Genomic DNA, 21,545 nt, shown 5'->3' with positions numbered 1-21,545 from the left:
GACCTGAGTCATCATTAAGTCCTGAGATGAGTCAGTATGAGTCCTAAAGACATGAGTCAGCATTATGAGTCCTAAAGACATGAGTCAGCATTATGAGTCCTAAAGACATGAGTCAGCATTATGAGTCCTAAAGACATGAGTCAGCATTATGAGTCCTGACCTGAGTCAGCATTATGAGTTCTGACATGAGTCAGCATTATGAGTCCTAAAGACATGAGTCAGCATTATGAGTCCTAAAGACATGAGTCAGCATTATGAGTCCTAAAGACATGAGTCAGCATTATGAGTCCTAAAGACATGAGTCAGCATTATGAGTTCTGACCTGAGTCAGCATTATGAGTCCTGAACCCTGACATGAGTCAGCATTATGAGTCCTGACATGAGTCAGCATTATGAGTCCTGAGTCCTGACCTGAGTCAGCATTATGAGTCCTGAACCCGGACCTGAGTCAGCATTATGAGTCCTGAACCCTGACCTGAGTCAGCATTATGAGTCCTGAACCCGGACCTGAGTCAGCATTATGAGTCCTGAACCCGGACCTGAGTCAGCGTTATGAGTCCTGAACCCTGACCTGAGTCAGCATTATGAGTCCTGACATGAGTCAGCATTATGAGTCCTAAAGACATGAGTCAGCATTATGAGTCCTAAAGACATGAGTCAGCATTATGAGTCCTAAAGACATGAGTCAGCATTATGAGTCCTGACATGAGTCAGCATTATGAGTCCTGAGTCCTGACCTGAGTCAGCATTATGAGTCCTGACATGAGTCAGCATTATGAGTCCTGAGTCCTGACCTGAGTCAGCATTATGAGTCCTGAACCCTGACCTGAGTCAGCATTATGAGTCCTGAACCCTGACATGAGTCAGCATTATGAGTCCTGAACCCTGACCTGAGTCAGCATTATGAGTCCTGAACCCTGACCTGAGTCAGCATTATGAGTCCTGAACCCGGACCTGAGTCAGCGTTATGAGTCCTGAACCCTGACCTGAGTCAGCATTATGAGTCCTAAAGACATGAGTCAGCATTATGAGTCCTGAACCCTGACCTGAGTCAGCATTATGAGTCCTGAACCCGGACCTGAGTCAGCATTATGAGTCCTGAACCCGGACCTGAGTCAGCATTATGAGTCCTGAACCCGGACCTGAGTCAGCGTTATGAGTCCTGAACCCTGACCTGAGTCAGCATTATGAGTCCTGACATGAGTCAGCATTATGAGTCCTGAAGACATGAGTCAGCATTATGAGTCCTAAAGACATGAGTCAGCATTATGAGTTCTGACCTGAGTCAGCATTATGAGTCCTAAAGACATGAGTCAGCATTATGAGTCCTAAAGACATGAGTCAGCATTATGAGTCCTAAAGACATGAGTCAGCATTATGAGTCCTAAAGACATGAGTCAGCATTATGAGTTCTGACCTGAGTCAGCATTATGAGTCCTGAACCCTGACATGAGTCAGCATTATGAGTCCTGACATGAGTCAGCATTATGAGTCCTGAGTCCTGACCTGAGTCAGCATTATGAGTCCTGAACCCTGACCTGAGTCAGCATTATGAGTCCTGAACCCGGACCTGAGTCAGCATTATGAGTCCTGAACCCTGACATGAGTCAGCATTATGAGTCCTGAACCCTGACCTGAGTCAGCATTATGAGTCCTGAACCCGGACCTGAGTCAGCGTTATGAGTCCTGAACCCTGACCTGAGTCAGCATTATGAGTCCTGACATGAGTCAGCATTATGAGTCCTGACATGAGTCAGCATTATGAGTCCTAAAGACATGAGTCAGCATTATGAGTCCTAAAGACATGAGTCAGCATTATGAGTCCTGACATGAGTCAGCATTATGAGTCCTGAGTCCTGACCTGAGTCAGCATTATGAGTCCTGACATGAGTCAGCATTATGAGTCCTGAGTCCTGACCTGAGTCAGCATTATGAGTCCTGAACCCTGACCTGAGTCAGCATTATGAGTCCTGAACCCTGACCTGAGTCAGCATTATGAGTCCTGAACCCTGACCTGAGTCAGCATTATGAGTCCTGAACCCTGACCTGAGTCAGCATTATGAGTCCTAAACCCGGACCTGAGTCAGCGTTATGAGTCCTGAACCCTGACCTGAGTCAGCATTATGAGTTCTAAAGACATGAGTCAGCATTATGAGTCCTGAACCCTGACCTGAGTCAGCATTATGAGTCCTGAACCCGGACCTGAGTCAGCATTATGAGTCCTGAACCCGGACCTGAGTCAGCATTATGAGTCCTGAACCCGGACCTGAGTCAGCGTTATGAGTCCTGAACCCTGACCTGAGTCAGCATTATGAGTCCTGACATGAGTCAGCATTATGAGTCCTGACATGAGTCAGCATTATGAGTCCTAAAGACATGAGTCAGCATTATGAGTCCTAAAGACATGAGTCAGCATTATGAGTCCTGACATGAGTCAGCATTATGAGTCCTGAGTCCTGACCTGAGTCAGCATTATGAGTCCTGACATGAGTCAGCATTATGAGTCCTGAGTCCTGACCTGAGTCAGCATTATGAGTCCTGAACCCTGACCTGAGTCAGCATTATGAGTCCTGAACCCTGACATGAGTCAGCATTATGAGTCCTGAACCCTGACCTGAGTCAGCATTATGAGTCCTGAACCCTGACCTGAGTCAGCATTATGAGTCCTGAACCCGGACCTGAGTCAGCGTTATGAGTCCTGAACCCTGACCTGAGTCAGCATTATGAGTCCTAAAGACATGAGTCAGCATTATGAGTCCTGAACCCTGACCTGAGTCAGCATTATGAGTCCTGAACCCGGACCTGAGTCAGCGTTATGAGTCCTGAACCCTGACCTGAGTCAGCATTATGAGTCCTAAAGACATGAGTCAGCATTATGAGTCCTGAACTTAGTAAATATATAGTATGCTATATATACTGTATACTTACTTTACACTACTAACGCTCCTATGGAAGAGGATGAGGGTGCCCTGTGACATTTCTAAATCTGACTATTTTCTGAAAATCTCTAACTGTTTTCTCCAAACAGGAAGTCGAGGAACCGCATCAACAGCGCCTTCCTGCTGACGGATAATACCCTGGAGTTCCTGGGCATCCCCCCCACCCTGGCGGCCCCCGCACCCCCCTCGTCCCCCCCCTGGCTTATCGTGTTTGGGGTGGTGATGGGAGCCGTGGGCGCCGGCATCGTGCTGGTGCTGGGGACCTCCGTCATGCAGAGGAGACGGTGAGGCTCACTTCAGTTCAATCAGGAGAGAGCGTTCTGATAGGAACACACAGATGGATATGATGGTCCCCGTTGAGCTGGAGGAGGGCTGCGTCGAGTCACCTTAATGACACCTGTCAGGAGGGGAGAGAGCCGATGGGTTAGCAATGCACTATGATAGGCTTGTGGGAATAGAGCGAAGTGATAGGGTTAGCTGGGAGTGACGCCCCCGATCACTGAGAGGAGAGAGAGTAGCAAGCTGGGAATATGTGAATGAATGACTAAAGACGGTCTTCCTGGTTGAACTTGCGCTGAGCTTCATAATCACTGTCCAGAGTTCCAGGACAACAACATGTGGTTTCCATCCATCAGGAAACAGAAGGAAAGAGCAGAGAGATCTGTACATATCTGACAGCACGTTCTCACTCCCAACTCCTCAACACGTTCTCACTCCCAACCCGTCAACATGTGACGGGTTGGGAGTGAGAAGGTGTTGACGGGTTGGGAGTGAGAAGGTGTTGACGGGTTGGGAGTGAGAAGGTGTTGACGGGTTGGGAGTGAGAAGGTGTTGACGGGTTGGGAGTGAGAAGGTGTTGACGGGTTGGGAGTGAGAAGGTGTTGACGGGTTGGGAGTGAGAAGGTGTTGACGGGTTGGGAGTGAGAAGGTGTTGACGGGTTGGGAGTGAGAAGGTGTTGACGGGTTGGGAGTGAGAAGGTGTTGACGGGTTGGGAGTGAGAAGGTGTTGACGGGTTGGGAGTGAGAAGGTGTTGACGGGTTGGGAGTGAGAAGGTGTTGACGGGTTGGGAGTGAGAAGGTGTTGACGGGTGGGAGTGAGAAGGTGTTGACGGGTTGGGAGTGAGAAGGTGTTGACGGGTTGGGAGTGAGAAGGTGTTGACGGGTTGGGAGTGAGAAGGTGTTGACGGGTTGGGAGTGAGAAGGTGTTGACGGGTTGGAGTGAGAAGGTGTTGACGGGTTGGGAGTGAGAAGGTGTTGACGGGTTGGGAGTGAGAAGGTGTTGACGGGTTGGGAGTGAGAAGGTGTTGACGGGTTGGGAGTGAGAAGGTGTTGACGGGTTGGGAGTGAGAAGGTGTTGACGGGTTGGGAGTGAGAACGAGTTGACGGGTTGGGAGTGAGAAGGTGTTGACGGGTTGGGAGTGAGAAGGTGTTGACGGGTTGGGAGTGAGAAGGTGTTGACGGGTTGGGAGTGAGAAGGTGTTGACGGGTTGGGAGTGAGAAGGTGTTGATGGGTTGGGAGTGAGAAGGTGTTGACGGGTTGGGAGTGAGAAGGTGTTGACGGGTTGGGAGTGAGAAGGTGTTGATGGGTTGGGAGTGAGAAGGTGTTGACGGGTTGGGAGTGAGAAGGTGTTGACGGGTTGGGAGTGAGAAGGTGTTGACGGGTTGGGAGTGAGAAGGTGTTGACGGGTTGGGAGTGAGAAGATGTTGACGGGTTGGGAGTGAGAAGGTGTTGACGGGTTGGGAGTGAGAAGATGTTGACGGGTTGGGAGTGAGAAGGTGTTGACAGCACGTACAGTACGTACAGTTTGAGGCAGAATACACATTACAAACAGCAGCAGAGGACACGCGTCTTCTCAAACTAAATGTCTTGGCTTCTTCTTTTCTGAAACAAAATACACAGAAGTAAAAATCACAGCTTATAATTTCTTCTGTCTTTTATTTATTTAAACTGCATTTGATATTGAGGTAATCCAAAAGCAGATCACTTTTACACTTCGATCCTCAGATAACAGATTACATAGTTTTACATCTAACTAGTTGATGTAATGGATGGGGAGGGGACATCATTTCCTCCGATCAACTCTGTCTCTTCTTCTCCTCCCAGTCAAAAGAAGAAGGAGCAGACTGGATTTGAGGAGGGAGAAGAAGAGTCTCGGGCGGAGAGGAACGGCGCTGCGAGCGACAGCGTTTACAACCTGTCCTTCTCCGACAATGATCGACTCACGCAGATGTGAACGTATATTTTGAAAGGATTGTTCCAGGAGATCAAGCGGCTCCAGGTCGACCTGCAGAGTCATTCTAGAGTTTAACGGAAATATGGCAATTAAATGATCCGTCTTCTTTCATCAGAAGACGTTTACTGATTATTCCTTTACTGTTATTACTCTGTGTGTGTGTGTGTGTGTGTGTGTGTGTGTGTGTGTGTGTGTGTGTGTGTGTGTGTGTGTGTGTGTGTGTGTGTGTGTGTGTGTGTGTGTGTGTGTGTGTGTGTGTGTGTGTGTGTGTGTGTGTGTGTGTGTGTGTGTGTGTGTGTGTGTGTGTGTGTGTGTGTGTGTGTGTGTGTGTGTGTGTGTGTGTGTGTGTGTGTGGTGTGTGTGTGTGTGTGTGTGTGTGTGTGTGTGTGTGTGTGTGTGTGTGTGTGTGTGTGTGTGTGTGTGTGTGTGCGTGCGTGTGCATGTGTGTGCGCGTGTGTGTGTGTGCATGTGTGAGTGTGTGTGTGTGTGTGTGCATGTGTGACAAGAGACAAAGGCATTCACAACAAGTACTGACTTGTTAAACACCCAACCATGGACCTGGAGAGTGTTAGGAGCAATTCTGCATTTTCTCAAGATTCAGATTTCTGTCTAAAATCTAGAAATTCAAAAATGTTAGATTTCAGATTTTCTTTGACAAAATTTGAAAAAGTATTTTTTATAAAATCTCGGATCTCAACTTTTTTCCTGAAGCAAAACCATTTTTAATTTTTTCTCTGGACTTTCGTCTGAAAATCAAGTTTTATTTCTAAGACGAAAAGAGGTCTCTGCATTCGCCCTCCTAGTGTTAGGAGCAGTGGGCTGCCATTAGCACGGCGCCCGGGGAGCAGTGTAGGGAACGGTGCCTTGCTCAGGGACACCTCGGTAGCACTTGGTCTTTCCGGGGCTTGAACTGGTGACCTTCCAGTTCCCACCGCCGCCGCCAAGTAGCTAAATGTTTAAACTTTGTACAGTACTTTAATAAACCCTCTTTCAATTTCAATATATTTTATGAAAATGTTGTTTTAAGTGTAAACAACTTCACCAAAAAATTAAGTAAATGTAACATGTCAAATATGCTGAGTAATCGACTGGTAGAACCTGTCCAAACTTATTTATCTTTCCATGCACAGAAGACAAGGTAAAAGCATCTTATAAAGGGTCAAACATAAATATGTACCAGCTTTAGTGTGGTAAGATATTCAAAACCCTTTAAAAATGACTTTATCTGGATTTAAAAACAGCTTAAAGCAGCAGCTATTAATACAATATGTAAGAGTTTATATACACTAAGTTATAAACTAATACTCACTTTGTCATATCTGTATTTATTGTATCATAGCAATGTTAAACCAGTGTTCAGACTTAGTTTAAGGCATTTCATTAGTGTTTCCTAAACTTCTAAATCTGTCTTCATAATACATAAACTCTCTCCTTCTAGATGTGTTAGTAATGTGTTAGTAGGCCATATTTGAAATACTTCCTGATACGTAGCTTGTTAGGGCGTCCCATTTGACATAACTTCATTCTGTATTTTATAATTTACTGTTTTTAACTTGAATTGAAAAAGCCCAATAGCTATGTTTTCTTTCTGGTTTAGCAAACATGGGAGGGACTTCAATACATGTTGTGCACTGGTTCCACACAACCTAATAATGCCTTTTCAATCCTGGGGTCAAGAAAGACAGAACGACCCCTTTCTGGAGGACATCCAGGAGCATGCTTGCCAACCCTCCCGATTTTCGCGGGAGACTCCCGATTTCACTGCCCTCTCCCGGTTTCCTCCCGGGGTCATATTTCTCCCGATTTCTCCCGATTTCTGACAAAATCAGATTTACTCAGGACTGTTTCCACTCTGACTTTAATACAGCTACACCATTGTTTGGTTTCCATGGTAGCGCGAAGATAGTCACAGAAAACGGAACAAGAATCGACAACTCTACCCTCTGCTCACTCCTTTCCTGTCCAGCCCACACATATGCTCCATCAAGGATGGTGCTACAGGCCGCAAGGCAGTGCAACTACAATAAGCATGTTAATGTTAATCTAATACGGCTCCGGCGATCCACCAGCACCCCCCCCTCCATTTGGTGGTACCCCTCTTGAGGAGGAAGGCCTTGGTTGCAACCCTTGATAAATATGTTGTTGGTACATCGCTGGAGGACAAGGCCTTGTCAGGAAAATGACGGTCTTGTCTGTACCCCTTTTTGTGGACTAAGGACTTGGTGGTACCCCAAATGGAGACAGGACCTTGCAGTGGGAAGCTGGAACGGCGTCTGAACAGAAAGGTCAGGATATTTATTTCGCTTTTGTTTTCTGTTACTGGAGATCTGAAAGTGATTCTCTCCCTTTTTAAACATACAACACAGAAGAACCCAGCCAAAACCCTTTAATAGTGAATTTAAAGATGTTGTATCTGTTGTGGCCTATGCTCGTGCAGGGCTGAAGCCTTTGGTAATGATGAGTTGGTTTTATGAGAACAGGAACTGTTGTTGGTTCTCAGCGGAGAGAAGGAACAAAGTGGTTACGTCTTTACCGGTGTGAAAACACACAGATTTGGGTTTGAGATGCTGACGTTTGTGTTCCTCTAATGGTCTTCAGTGAATGGGAGAATCACCGTAAAAGTGCCAAAAGGAGGAAGTCTTCTAACAGTGTTCGCTCACTGAGAGAGTCAGCCATGGGGAGCGAACAGCACCGTTTGCTCATTGGTAAGATCTATATCATATTCCATTTCCTTTGCATGCATAGCAGATTCATTGTTTGTTATAGACAGGCCAAGTCTTAAAACTAATTGTTCAGGTCTCAGTCCAAAGGAATCTAAATCAGGAACAAGTAGAACTTTAGTTTCTGCACTTTCTATCCTGCTGAAAGTCATCTGTGTCTTCTCTGTGTAGTCTCTGTCCTCTTGACCTCTTCACCTCTGCAGGTCACTTATGGTCTGATGCATAAATCCTTTTGGTCTTAAGTGAACGGTCAATTCATTGAGAATTGAACTTTTCTTTGTGTCCTACAGACGGTCAGGTCAGATTGGCTGGCTCTGGGTCCAATCGCTGCTCCGGAAGAGTTGAGACCTTCCACAGCAGCACCTGGGGAACAGGGTGTGATGATGGACGGGATCTACGGGACGCTCAGGTCGTCTGCAGACAGTTGGGCTGTGGTTCAGCACTGAGCGCCCCTCACTCAGCCCACTATGGTCAGGGGGCCGGACCAATCGGGCTTATGTCGGCTGTTCAGGAAATGAAAGTTCTGTGACCGAGTGTACCCAACCAGGATTTGGGACTCATGACTGTGGACACTGAGGACGCTGGTGTGTTCTGTTCAGGAGAGAAAAGACGTGTGAATATCTTCTCAAAGTCAGCTTCTTTTCAGCTAGCTCAAAGGTACCATGGGTATCAGAACAATTCCTTTTTTCTTTTGTTTGCATCCTATCAAGTAATTCTCCCAAAAAAATGTAAAGACCAAAAACTCAAAATTCACAACATGATGATATCCAACCAAATAGCATTCAGCACATCAACACCAGAGACAAGATTTCATACAATCCATCAATACAACCATGGACTTGAAAAGGAACGTCAAACAGAATACACTTTAGTTTTAGGAATAACGACGGCAAGGTGAGGCAAGAGAGTCAGAGCAGAGCTGTAGTCAGACCCTGATCCAGAACAGACCAGCAGCACCCGGGGGAACACACAAAAGAGGCTTCTCAATACTCAAATTTCCCCTCCTCGACTCCCCTCCTCGGTTCCCCTCCTCGAGACTTAGACCCGCCCACAGGAGATGCGAGCGGAGGACCGAGGAGGGGAACCGAGGAGAGAGGAGGAGAAGCAGCAGACGTTTAAAGAAATGAGAACTCCTCTCCTCTGAGCGGTCATATTAAAGAGACGTCCGTTCATTATGACGTGGCAACAGCTGCATCAGCTGTCGAGTGTTTTGTCATAGCGCTGTATCTCTGTTAGATCAGCTGAACATTGTTCCCCCACATATTTACTTTGAATTCATTGAGAGTGCGGTATAATGAGACAATAACAGGCTACAGATGCGGACACACATATATTTATATAAATATATACAATTTAAAGTATGAGAGCACTCTCATAATAACGTAACACAATCAGAGACTGGATATATCCCCCCCCCCCTCTCTGGTCGCTGAAATGGGGAATTGAAATTACGGGCCAAAAGTTGTATTTACAAGTAGCCTATTAAAAGTAAGCAGAGGACACCAAACCAACTGAGACCCGTCTGTCCGCCGCATTTACACACTGTACAATCACACACCTACACACTGTACCACACACACCTACACACTGTACCACACACACCTACACACTGTACAACACACACCTACACACTGTACCACACACACCTACACACTGTACCACACACACCTACACACTGTACCACACACACCTACACACTGTACAACACACACCTAAACACTGTACCACACACACCTACACACTGTACCACACACACCTACACACTGTACCACACACACCTACACACTGTACCACACACACCTACACACTGTACCACAACACACACCTACACACTGTACCACACACACCTACACACTGTACCACACACACCTACACACTGTACCACACACACCTACACACTGTACCACACACACCTACACACTGTACCACACACACCTACACACTGTACCACACACACCTACACACTGTACCACACACACCTACACACTGTACCACACACACCTACACACTGTACAACACACACCTACACACTGTACACAACACACCTACACTGTACCCTACACACTGTACAACACACACCTACACACTGTACCACACATACCTACACACTGTACCACACACACACCTACACACTGTACCACACACACCCTACACACTGTACAACACACACCTACACACTGTACCACACACACCTACACACTGTACCACACACACATACACACACTGTACAACACACACCTACACACTGTACCACACACACCTACACACTGTACCACACACACCTACACACTGTACCACACACACCTACACACTGTACCACACACACCTACACACTGTACCACACACCCTACACACTGTACCATACACACCTACACACTGTACAACACACACCTACACACTGTACCACACACACACCTACACACTGTACCACACACATACCTACACACTGTACCACACACACACCTACACACTGTACCACACACACATACACACACTGTACCACACACACACCTACACACTGTACCACACACACCTACAGCTCCTAAAGCATAAGCCGTTGTGTATTTTATTATGTGAAGCAATGGTCTTAGACAAATATGGACTCTTTGTTTGTAGATATCTACTAAACTAAAGCAAATAAAGAGAGTCGGCCTGTTCTACTGAGTGATATATATCATACACACTGCTCTGCTTTCTGCACGGACCTCACAGCTTTTCTCTCTGGAAACATCGCGACGCGATGAAAGCAGTTTCTAAAATAATATCCAGGGGATGCATGCATAGCTGTCATTGGCTGAGATAAGTCCGGCCGTGCGTCACGCCTCAACCGTTCCCGGAAATGCATCCGTGGAGGAGCCGTGGAGGAACCATCAGTGTATCCTCGGTTATAGCTCCTCCAGAGCCTCCTCGACGCTCGATGCTCGGTCCTCGGTGTGCATTTAGAGAAATGAGACGTCCTTCAAAATGGCGCGCTGAAATTCATTTCCGGGTCACTACCGGAGGACCGAGGACCGAGGAGTCGAGGAGGGGAAATTTGAGTATTGAGAAGCCTCTAATGACACGACGGGTAGAACACTGGGATCTGGGATCCACCAACAGACCTGCATCTGGGATCCACCAACAGACCTGCATCTGGGATCCACCAACAGACCTGCACTCTGGGATCCACCAACAGACCTGCACTCTGGGATCCACCAACAGACCTGCACTCTGGGATCCACCAACAGACCTGCATCTGGGATCCACCAACAGACCTGCATCTGGGATCCACCAACAGACCTGCATCTGGAATCCACCAACAGACCTGCATCTGGGATCCACCAACATACCTGCACTCTGGGATCCACCAACAAACCTGCATCTGGGATCCACCAACAGACCTGCATCTGGGATCCACCAACAGACCTGCATCTGGGATCCACCAACAGACCTGCACTCTGGGATCCACCAACAGACCTGCATCTGGGATCCACCAACAGACCTGCATCTGGGATCCACCAACAGACCTGCACTCTGGGATCCACCAACAGACCTGCATCTGGGATCCACCAACAGACCTGCATCTGGGATCCACCAACAGACCTGCATCTGGTATCCACCAACAGACCTGCATCTGGGATCCACCAACAGACCTGCATCTGGTATCCACCAACAGACCTTCATCTGGGATCCACCAACAGACCTGCACTCTGGGATCCACCAACAGACCTGCATCTGGGATCCACCAACAGACCTGCACTCTGGGATCCACCAACAGACCTGCATCTGGGATCCACCAACAGACCTGCATCTGGGATCCACCAACAGACCTGCATCTGGGATCCATTGAAGGGTCTTTGATGATGAGCCAGCCTGGAGGTGATGAAATGATATTAATGGCTCCTTTCTTTCCACTTTCTAACATTTTTCAAAGACACACAAAGGCTTTTTTCCTCACACAGATACTCTGAACAATCTGTGCTGTTGCATTTGCTGTAAAGTGTCTCTACTGTAGGCTATTTTTATTTTATCTACAGCACTTTGGCTCCACCAAACATAGTTTATAAATGTGCTATATAAATAAAACTTGATTTGATTTGATTTAAAAAAAGACAATCAAAAAGGCTGTGATAGCGATGATATATTTAGTTGTGTTGTATCTATCAGACGGACTCCCGAAGCCTAGCATGTCCATGTATCGTGCTGCTGAGGCAACCTGGGGTCAGAGGTCGGCATCAGCTGTTCTGCATTAACCTCAACAGCTGTTTTCTAACACAACGTTCCTCCTGGAGAAGCCTTCCAGTTCCTTCAGAGAGTCCCAAACTCCAGCTCTGCTTCCTTCAGCATTCAGGAAGTGAACCTGGAGCATGAAGGACGGGACCGGTGTCAGTGTGCCGAATGTTCTGCATCTCTACTCAGGTTCTAAAGATCAGTTGGAGAGAAACGTCCCGATAGAAAGTGGAATCAGAGATGCTAATAACCGCTACGCTGCTAAGCTAGGCCAATTAGCTTTTAGCTAAACTAGTTCATGCATGTTTCTTTAGTCTTCAGATGTAGGGGTCATCTTATTCATGTGATGTTACACACTCAGAGGTCATGGAGCATCAAGAGCTCCTCTGTATGAGAAGTTGTAATGCCTAAATTACACATTTTAATGAAACTATAATTGATGGTGATGAACAACGTCATGTCGGGTCGAAAGCATTCCTAAAATGACACCAAACCAACTGAGACCTGTCTGTCCGCTGCATCTACGCACTGTACCACACACACCTACACACTGTACCACACACACCTACACACTGTACCACACACACCTATGCACTGTACCACACACACCTACACACTGTACCACACACACCTACACACTGTACCACACCCACCTACGCACTGTACCACACACCTACACACTGTACCACACACACCTACACACTGTACCACACACACCTACGCACTGTACCACACACACCTACGCACTGTACCACACACACCTACGCACTGTACCACACACACCTACGCACTGTACCACACACACCTACGCACTGTACCACACACACCTACGCACTGTACCACACACACCTACGCACTGTACCACACACACCTACGCACTGTACCACACACCTACACACTGTACCACACACACCTACGCACTGTACCACACACCTACACACTGTACCACACACACCTACGCACTGTACCACACACACCTACGCACTGTACCACACACACCTACGCACTGTACCACACACACCTACACACTGTACCACACACACCTACGCACTGTACCACACACACCTACACACTGTACCACACACACCTACGCACTGTACCACACACACCTACGCACTGTACCACACACACACACACACACACACCTGCAGCTCCTAAAGCATCCTCAGGCTGCAGCTGTTGTGTATTTTATTTTGTGAAGCACTAAATGCTCTTAGAAACATCTGGACTCTTTGTTTGTAGATATCTACTAAACTAAAGCAAAGAGAGTCGGCCTGTTCTACTGAGTGATATCTATGATACACACTGCTCTGCTTTCTGCACGGACCTCTCAGCTGTTCTACTGAGTGATATCTATGATACACACTGCTCTGCTTTCTGCACGGACCTCTCAGCTGTTCTACTGAGTGATATCTATGATACACACTGCTCTGCTTTCTGCACGGACCTCTCAGCTGTTCTACTGAGTGATATCTATGATACACACTGCTCTGCTTTCTGCACGGACCTCTCAGCTGTTCTACTGAGTGATATCTATGATACACACTGCTCTGCTTTCTGCACGGACCTCTCAGCTGTTCTACTGAGTGATATCTATGATACACACTGCTCTGCTTTCTGCACGGACCTCTCAGCTGTTCTACTGAGTGATATCTATGATACACACTGCTCTGCTTTCTGCACGGACCTCTCAGCTGTTCTCTCTGGAAACATCGCCTCACCCTGAGAGCAGTTACTACAATAATATCCAGGGGATACATGCAGAGCTGTGATTGGCTGAGATCAGTCCGGCCGTGCGTCACGACTCTTTGAAACATCTCTGTTCCCGGAAATGCATCGACGGAGGAGCCGAGGAGGAGCCATCAGTGTATCCTCGGTTAGAGCTCCTCCAGAGAGCCTCCTCTCTCCTCTCTCCTCTCTCCTCGGTTAGAGCTCCTCCAGAGAGCCTCCTCTCTCCTCTCTCCTTGGTTAGAGCTCCTCCAGAGAGCTCCTCCAGAGAGCCTCCTCTCTCCTCTCTCCTCTCTCCTTGGTTAGAGCTCCTCCAGAGAGCCTCCTCTCTCCTCTCTCCTTGGTTAGAGCTCCTCCAGAGAGCCTCCTCTCTCCTCTCTCCTTGGTTAGAGCTCCTCCAGAGAGCCTCCTCAGTAGTTATACTCATGCCACTTTCGTCTCATTAGTATGCATAGAAAGTGACAGGTCACACATCTAAGTCCCTCCCCTTTCGCCGGAAGTCCCGCCCCCATAAGCCCCGCCCCCTTACGGTGGATGTCCCGCCCCCACTTCCGGTTTTCAAAATAAAAATATGAAAATAATTTAAAAATGAGAAAAATAAAAATGCTGCCCCTACCGGTCGCCCCCACTTCCGGTTTTCAAAATAAAATAACATGAAATTTAGCAACCATGAGAAAAATAAAATGCTGCCCCTACCGGTTTTACAAAATATTTTTTTAAATGAATCAATCACATTAGTATGCATAGGATCAATGTCCCGCCTCCTAACCACTTCCTGTGCCCTCTAATCCTGTATACAGTATTGACTGTAACTTAAAAATACTTGCAAATAACATGAAATATAGCAACCATATATTTTAAAAAAGTAATGTCAATCTTTCTAACCTTCTCTCACCTCTAAAGAGTTCCGTGAAAAGTTTTGTGAACAGTCTGGACATGTCTGAAGACAAGTCAGGACAAGTTTGAGAGAAATCATAAAACCCCCCGACATCCTCTACAGTCAAATGGCGGGCGAGGGGAGGGGGAACACACACACACACACACACACACACACACACACACACACACACACACACACACTTCCCCCGCCCCTCACCCCTCTCCCGTTATGGGGGTTGGATAAATAAGAGCCAGTAGTCTTTGTCACTCTTCAATATTTTTCAAGTCGAGAGAAATGACAAAGAGACGTCTTGATATGGGTGTAATCTGCGAGACACCTCTAGATTTGATTCAGGGTTTGTTTTAAATGGTGTGTGCTGGCTAAGGATGTTTCTTTTCAAGTTTTTGTGAAACTGCTAAAGAAGTATCTGTTTTGCAAAGAGGTTATTTTCAAAAGATCTTATTTAGGTTTTAATAGTGATACCTAAGGGTATTCTCTTTTAGTTGTATGGATTTGTGAACTAATGTGTAATTACTTGTATTAACTATAATTGCACAGGATCATTCTAAGAAGAGTGAGAGGGCTAATGAGCCAGCACCATACCTCCTCTATGCATTTTCTTGACCTGTATCTGATCTTGAAAAACTTGACTCTTTTAAAAAAAGTTATTTTTCATCTATCATTTTCAACCATGCAGCAAGAGATCAAATTTAAGAATAAGTAATAGTTTGTCACGATTTTACGGGAAATAGTCAGAGCGCGATGTCACATCTTAAAGACAGCTTGAACTGGATAAATGGTTAGTCTTTTTTCAAACATACCGTACGTTCTGCATGTTAGTATATCTGGCCAATCGATTTAGACCCTACTGCCCTCAATAGGGAAGTCACGCTTTGGGAAGAGGTGTTTCATTTCACAGATCCACCTTGATTTGTTGTTGTGAGGGGTGAAGGAAGAGGGACGGGGGAGGAAAATTCAGAGGATGAAGAAGCAGAAAACATAACTTGTTTTGTAAAACGGACAGCACGTCAGTTTCAAGAAAGACGACAATAATTAGTAGTTAGACATTTTGGATATTGTTCGTTCTGGCAGTACTAATCCGGGTCATTGGGAAACTTTGTGGGACCCATTTAAAACCATTTAAAAGAGAAATTTTCTCTGTCGTTCTTAATGCAAAAACAAATCATCTCTACTCCCTTTGGGTGAAGTCCAGGAATGTTCTCGGGGGGAGTGGACACTTGCTGTGTCATGGCATAAAGCTTCTGCAGTGTGCCAATAAATGTATAGTTTCCCTAAAGCTCCAAAAATTTACACATATTGACTAATGACTCAGCACATGAGGGGTAAATACAAAACAAATCTAAATATCACCAATTATTCCAGAATGTGACTAGAATAGAGTCTAGAGAATGGACCCAGGCTTTGTCTTCAGCCACCAACTAAATATTGAATCACCAGTATGTTACTCACCATTGAACACAGTGTTGAGGGGGGCAAGCAAAGTGTACTCAGCGGCAGATTGCATGGAAGCAGAAAGGCCTAGCTCAGACACCATGTCTCCAAAGGTTGACTGGGAACTTCCAACCAGTTCCATCACCTGTTTAGCTTGAGGCACAAAGGGAATTTAAACACCATTAAAAATATGGATTACAGAAAAACAATATATGTATTAATGTAGTAAATCGGGTAATCATTAATAAGGGGAAAATGTGCAAGTCTAACCTGAGTCTGGCATGAGCACTTGATCATTAAGGTGGATGACACCATTGGTGGTGACAATGTCCTTCTTGAGCACCATCTTGATGCCATTGACTGTTAAACTCTCGCCATCACAGCCTTGAAATCAAAGTAACGCTTCTAAAAAACATATATTTTAGAAAAGTAATGTTAGTCATGTCAAGTTATCAAGACTGCTGTGTTTCATCGAAACAGTGTTAAAATCACAAACATAAAGAAAACAAATTCCTTACAAATTAATGAATATTTTACCCGGTTAAAAAGGTTTGCATCCATTAAAGTGTAACTAAAAGTATCTTAGTAACACAAGAAAAGAGAATAAAGCATTGATGTCAACAAAACTGGATTGCTCCATTGAAATAGTGTTAAAATCAAAAAGTGCCTCTAAAGAAAATGTATTCAGATAAAAGTATTTTATTTTCAGAAATGTTTAAGGTTTTGCATACATAAAAAGTGTATCTTACAGTTCCTTTTGTGAGAGAATTACACACAAATCTGCAGAGGGTCACTAAAAAGTTTTACACAGGGACTGACATTCTGTAGGGGGGTTTCACACCTGAGCTGCTGGGGGGAGGGCGTTGAAAAGGGGGTGAGTATGTTTGGCTATCGGGGGGATGGTGGGTTAAGAGTCACAGTCTTAAAGAAAATCTGGTCAGAAAAAGTATTTAACTTTCTACCAGTTGTAAGTTGTCATACATATAAAAAAAAGTAAGAGACTTACTGTTTCCTTTGTGAGAGAATTACACATAAATCTGCAGAGTGTCTGTAAAAAGTCTCAATCTCAAAAACTGCAGACGCCTCAAGGAGAGACTTGAAAAGATCCATGCCGAGTGGGGGGAGAAGAAGAAGACTAATAACCAGCAGTTGACTGAAGCCAGGGACTTGTTCGATACATTGACTTTTTTCTTTAAAGTAAAATAAAAATGGGAAACTACTATGCAAAACGCTCTGTATATATTGATCAGAATGTAGTCAATACCCTTTTAATAAGTGTGGTGATGAGGACGATTGAAAACAGAACGAGTAGTGACCCCTGTGTAAACAGAATGGCTGAAGTTTGTAAACTGGAAGACATTTTGGATATCGTTCGTTCTGGCAGTACTATTCCGGGTCATTGGGAAACGATTGTAAACGAAACATTTAAAGTGGTCCTGGAATCTTCATTTTCCGAAACATTCTGTAACATTATCTCAGAAATGAAACAAACATCAAAAGTGTATCATGTGCTCTCAGTGTATGCTCTGTTTGTAGATGTAATGCATCTCTGTGCAGAAAGCAGCATACACATGAATATTCTGACTGAAGTGAAAAAACTCCATCACGATATCTCCAGTCATATGGGCAACTCTAAGCTGGAGACGGTCCTGCGGATGTTGCAATCAGTATAACTATTTGATTTTTGTGTGAAAAAATAAAAAAGTGTTTTTTTTCATTTAAAAACTGTTGTCTTCATTATAGCAAGGGGGCGTGTCTGATACATGTGTATTACAGTCCTTCTTTTTGTGTTTTTCAGTGTTTTTCTGTGTGTCTGTACACACAAAGCACAAATCATTTCAAACAAACCCTGAATCAAATTTAGAGAGGACCATTAAGAGTCAGATTCTTAATGAAATCTACGGACACAAAGTACTTCATTATCTACTTTTCAGCTTTTATACACAAAAGTGTATCCTTCAGTAACTTTCTCAGAGAATTTAAGCATAAATCTGCCAAATGTTTCAAAAACAGCCTTGTTTCACTGAAATAGCCTAAAAATCACAAACTGCCATTAAGAGTCAGATGCTTTTACGGAATCTAATAAAACAGAGTATTTTCTACAGATGACTCCTCCCACTCAACGCAATAAGTCCCATCCCACTCAGCAAATCATATAAAACTAAGGACCCCCACTAAGACGACCGTTGAAAGTAGCCATGAATCTGAGAAAAACCAAGTCTGATGTAGCCTCCCCTTCTTATCACCAGGATAACGGATATGGGCTTAATGACTGGATGTTACAAAGCAGGGGAGAGGATGTTCCCGAAGAAGAGCCCTCCTCTATATCATATCCATGTAAGGTCTTTAGGACAAAAGAGGACCACGATAACATGACATATGAAGAATATCTTTCTTTAAAAGATTATATTATAGATAACCTTTATAGAAACAGTATATCTCATACCACTCGCCAAGATCGCAAACGACAATTAGCAGAAAAGAAAAGAAAAACGAAGAAAAATGAAAAGGAGAAGAAAAATGAAAAGCAAACGCAGAATGCGAATGAAAAGAAAAGGGGCCATAGGACGGAAAACCAAAAAGACAAAACGAAGGAAGGTGAAAAGAAAAAGGAACAAAGTGAAGAAATGTCAACTAGAGGATGCTCATGGTGTTGTTGTTGAGTCATTACCGGATCATAATAATCTTATAGATCATCTACCGCTAACCGACTGCTGCGAATGTGTTGAACAAATACCAAAAGCAATGGCAGAGCTTTGCTTCAATATAATGAGAGAAAAAGCACGATACTGTGGAATTGCCCAAATTGGCGTCAGTGCCAGAACATGCATTAAAAGACTGTTGAAGGATCTCTATTCTAGTATCGGTTGTCATTACATCGAAGGATATGCCAAAACGTGTGACGACATAGACAAAGCTTTTGAAGACAATTATATGGTACCTGTCCTTACAGCTAAACAAATCCTACGCCAGGTATTCAACAGACCACAAGAAGCACAAGAAGCCCCAGAAAGATTCCATTCAGAGCTAATAACGGTGAAACCGAAGAAGAAGCAAAGCAGATGATAATCGTTGCGGGTGAAAGGATAGATAATTTGCATGTGATGTTAATGCATTTATCTGATATAAAAAATGCATTTGTTTACTTCCAAGAGACCCCTAAACATCTACAATGTGAATTGAACGATAAACCGATCACTGTCAATGAAACGCGGAGAGAAGCAGCAGTGCAAATCGTTAAGTCTATTACCTTGTATGCACTACGACATTAACTTGGTAAAATGTAATGTGTTCTTTATGAAAGTGTGTTGAATGTTGTGTTTTCAATTAAACAACCATTACAAAATGAAAATGTGTTTTATTTTTTGCTCTCATATATAGTAATAGTATTGTAAACGAAACATTTATAATAAATCTTCGACAGGCTGCCACACAGCCTGCAGTCCGTCACCCCGACCCTCAGTATGTGCACTAAAGAATGGGCAAAGATTACGGCTTTTTCGGTTTTCTAACCACCATTAGGCGTCTAAAAAGAGTTGGTTTTACTGAGGCACCATTTTTTGCACGTAATGGATGTCCTGTGGTGCTGGTCAGTCAGAGTGGAATAGGCCTGCGTCATGGGTTCACACCAAAGCCATAAAGGAGTCTTTTGTCATTGATGAGCGAGGTCATCTCTCTCCTCCACTGGCCAATAAACTTTCACATTCTCCACTTTTTTATGATTTTGTTTAGCTCACGGACCCCAAACAAAAGTGCAAAGAATTGAATTATTCACAGGGAAATGAATAAAGGATTAATTTGCATTGATTTTTGCTCCACCACAAATGGAGACATTTTCTTGACCATAAGGACCTGAGATGTGCACAAACCTGGTGACCAAATACAAGAAGCATCTGACCTCTGTGCTGACCAACAAGGGTTTCTCCACCAAGTATTAAGACATGTTTTGCAAGGGGATCAAATACTTATTTCCTCCACTATATTTGACTCTTCACTTGCTGTAACAAATATGCATTTCCTCTCTGTGGGACGAATAAAGGTATTCTGATAATTCCTCATACATACTCCTTTAAACCATTTTTTAAAAGTTAAGACATTCAATGGTAACCTTGTTAACAGAAGTGGCAATAACAGAGTGATATTGACTTTTAGTGATTTATTTATTATGCACTTTTTCCTGCAGGTGTGGCTTGAGCCTCATCTCGCATAGCATTTTGGGCAGATGGATTTAGAGGCATTCAGGTTGTCCATCATCTCCAATGCCCTGACGCTCCGTGGCAGGGGGAGACGTCATGGCAGCTTATAGCAGCACTGGTTGATTATACTGTTGGACAACATATACACCAGTTTCAATTCAACATACCAAGTTGTATTGACATACTGTATGCACAACAGCGTTGTTTAGGCAATGAAAATCCTAACCCTAAACCTAACCCTGGGTCCTAAGCTTCTCCAATAATTCAACATACAATATACTCAAGACATAAAAAGATAAGTGAAAACACTATCACAGTGCACTGAGATTTTTGACAAATTGTAAAGCACTGACTCATCACTGTACCCTGTATACCAAGGCGGTTATGTCATCACTTACTGTATGGAGACTCAGTCACTGGTACTTTTTCATCTACAAAGCCATGTTGGATAAACTACCATCTTATATCTGCTCCCTGATCTCTCTGCGAATTGAAAGTACTTATTGCCTGAGATCGCATGCTGTGGTTTTATTAAATGTGCCAAGTGCTAGGACTGTCTTAGGGAAGAAAGCTTTTAGATGTGCAGCTCCACTAACTTGGAACAGTCTGCAAAAAAATGGAAGATTACCAAGCTAGTACCACTACATGTTTTTAAAGCTCGGTTGGATGCTACTCAATCAGTTGCTGTTGGTACCTGTACATGTGGTTAAATATGTAAATTGTAATCCCTGTACATTTTGCTGTATGATGTCCTTTTGTTGTTCTGTTGTTTATGTTTTGATGTCTTCTTGTGGAACCTACTGCTGCAGGTCTCCCTTGAAAAAGAGATCATTGATCTCAATGGATAAATAAAGGTTTTGAATTGAATTGAATTATAAACAGATAACAAACATCAGCTCAACTTCTGTGTAAAATCTGAACCAAGTCTCCATTTCGTGGTGTCTTTGTTTCAGAGATGTAATGCTCATCTCTTCCTGTAGGTGTCAGTATTGCACTGCCCCCCCTCTCCTCTTTAAAGTGTGTGAATACATCTGTTACACATTTAAATGTCCTGTTATTTTATTTGTGTCAAACTGTTTTGAAGTGGATATAAAGAAAGCCCCCTTATTGTGTATCGCTCACTGATTGGACGATGCAGCGCATGCACTGATCTGATGCTTCTTGACATGAGAGCCGTTTCCCAGCGG

At 44.4% G+C, this 21,545-nt stretch overlaps 1 protein-coding gene across 1 annotated transcript; it reads left to right on the top strand.

Moving 5' to 3' along the window:
* Nucleotides 1–3,028: 3,028 nt before the first annotated feature.
* cltrn (collectrin, amino acid transport regulator) lies at nucleotides 3,029–5,303 on the top strand (the record flags this gene model as incomplete). Its single annotated transcript, XM_034198718.1, is given in 2 exon segments — nucleotides 3,029–3,223; nucleotides 5,044–5,303. Coding segments are annotated over 2 exon segments (325 nt in total), but the record flags the coding sequence as incomplete, so codon positions are not given.
* Nucleotides 5,304–21,545: the final 16,242 nt, after the last annotated feature.

Source organism: Gymnodraco acuticeps, unplaced genomic scaffold (assembly GCF_902827175.1).
Source record: "Gymnodraco acuticeps unplaced genomic scaffold, fGymAcu1.1, whole genome shotgun sequence".
Taxonomy (NCBI): Eukaryota; Metazoa; Chordata; class Actinopteri; order Perciformes; family Bathydraconidae; genus Gymnodraco; species Gymnodraco acuticeps.
The sequence above is the reverse complement of the archived record's forward strand: the minus strand, read 5'-3'. Positions and strand labels throughout refer to the sequence as shown.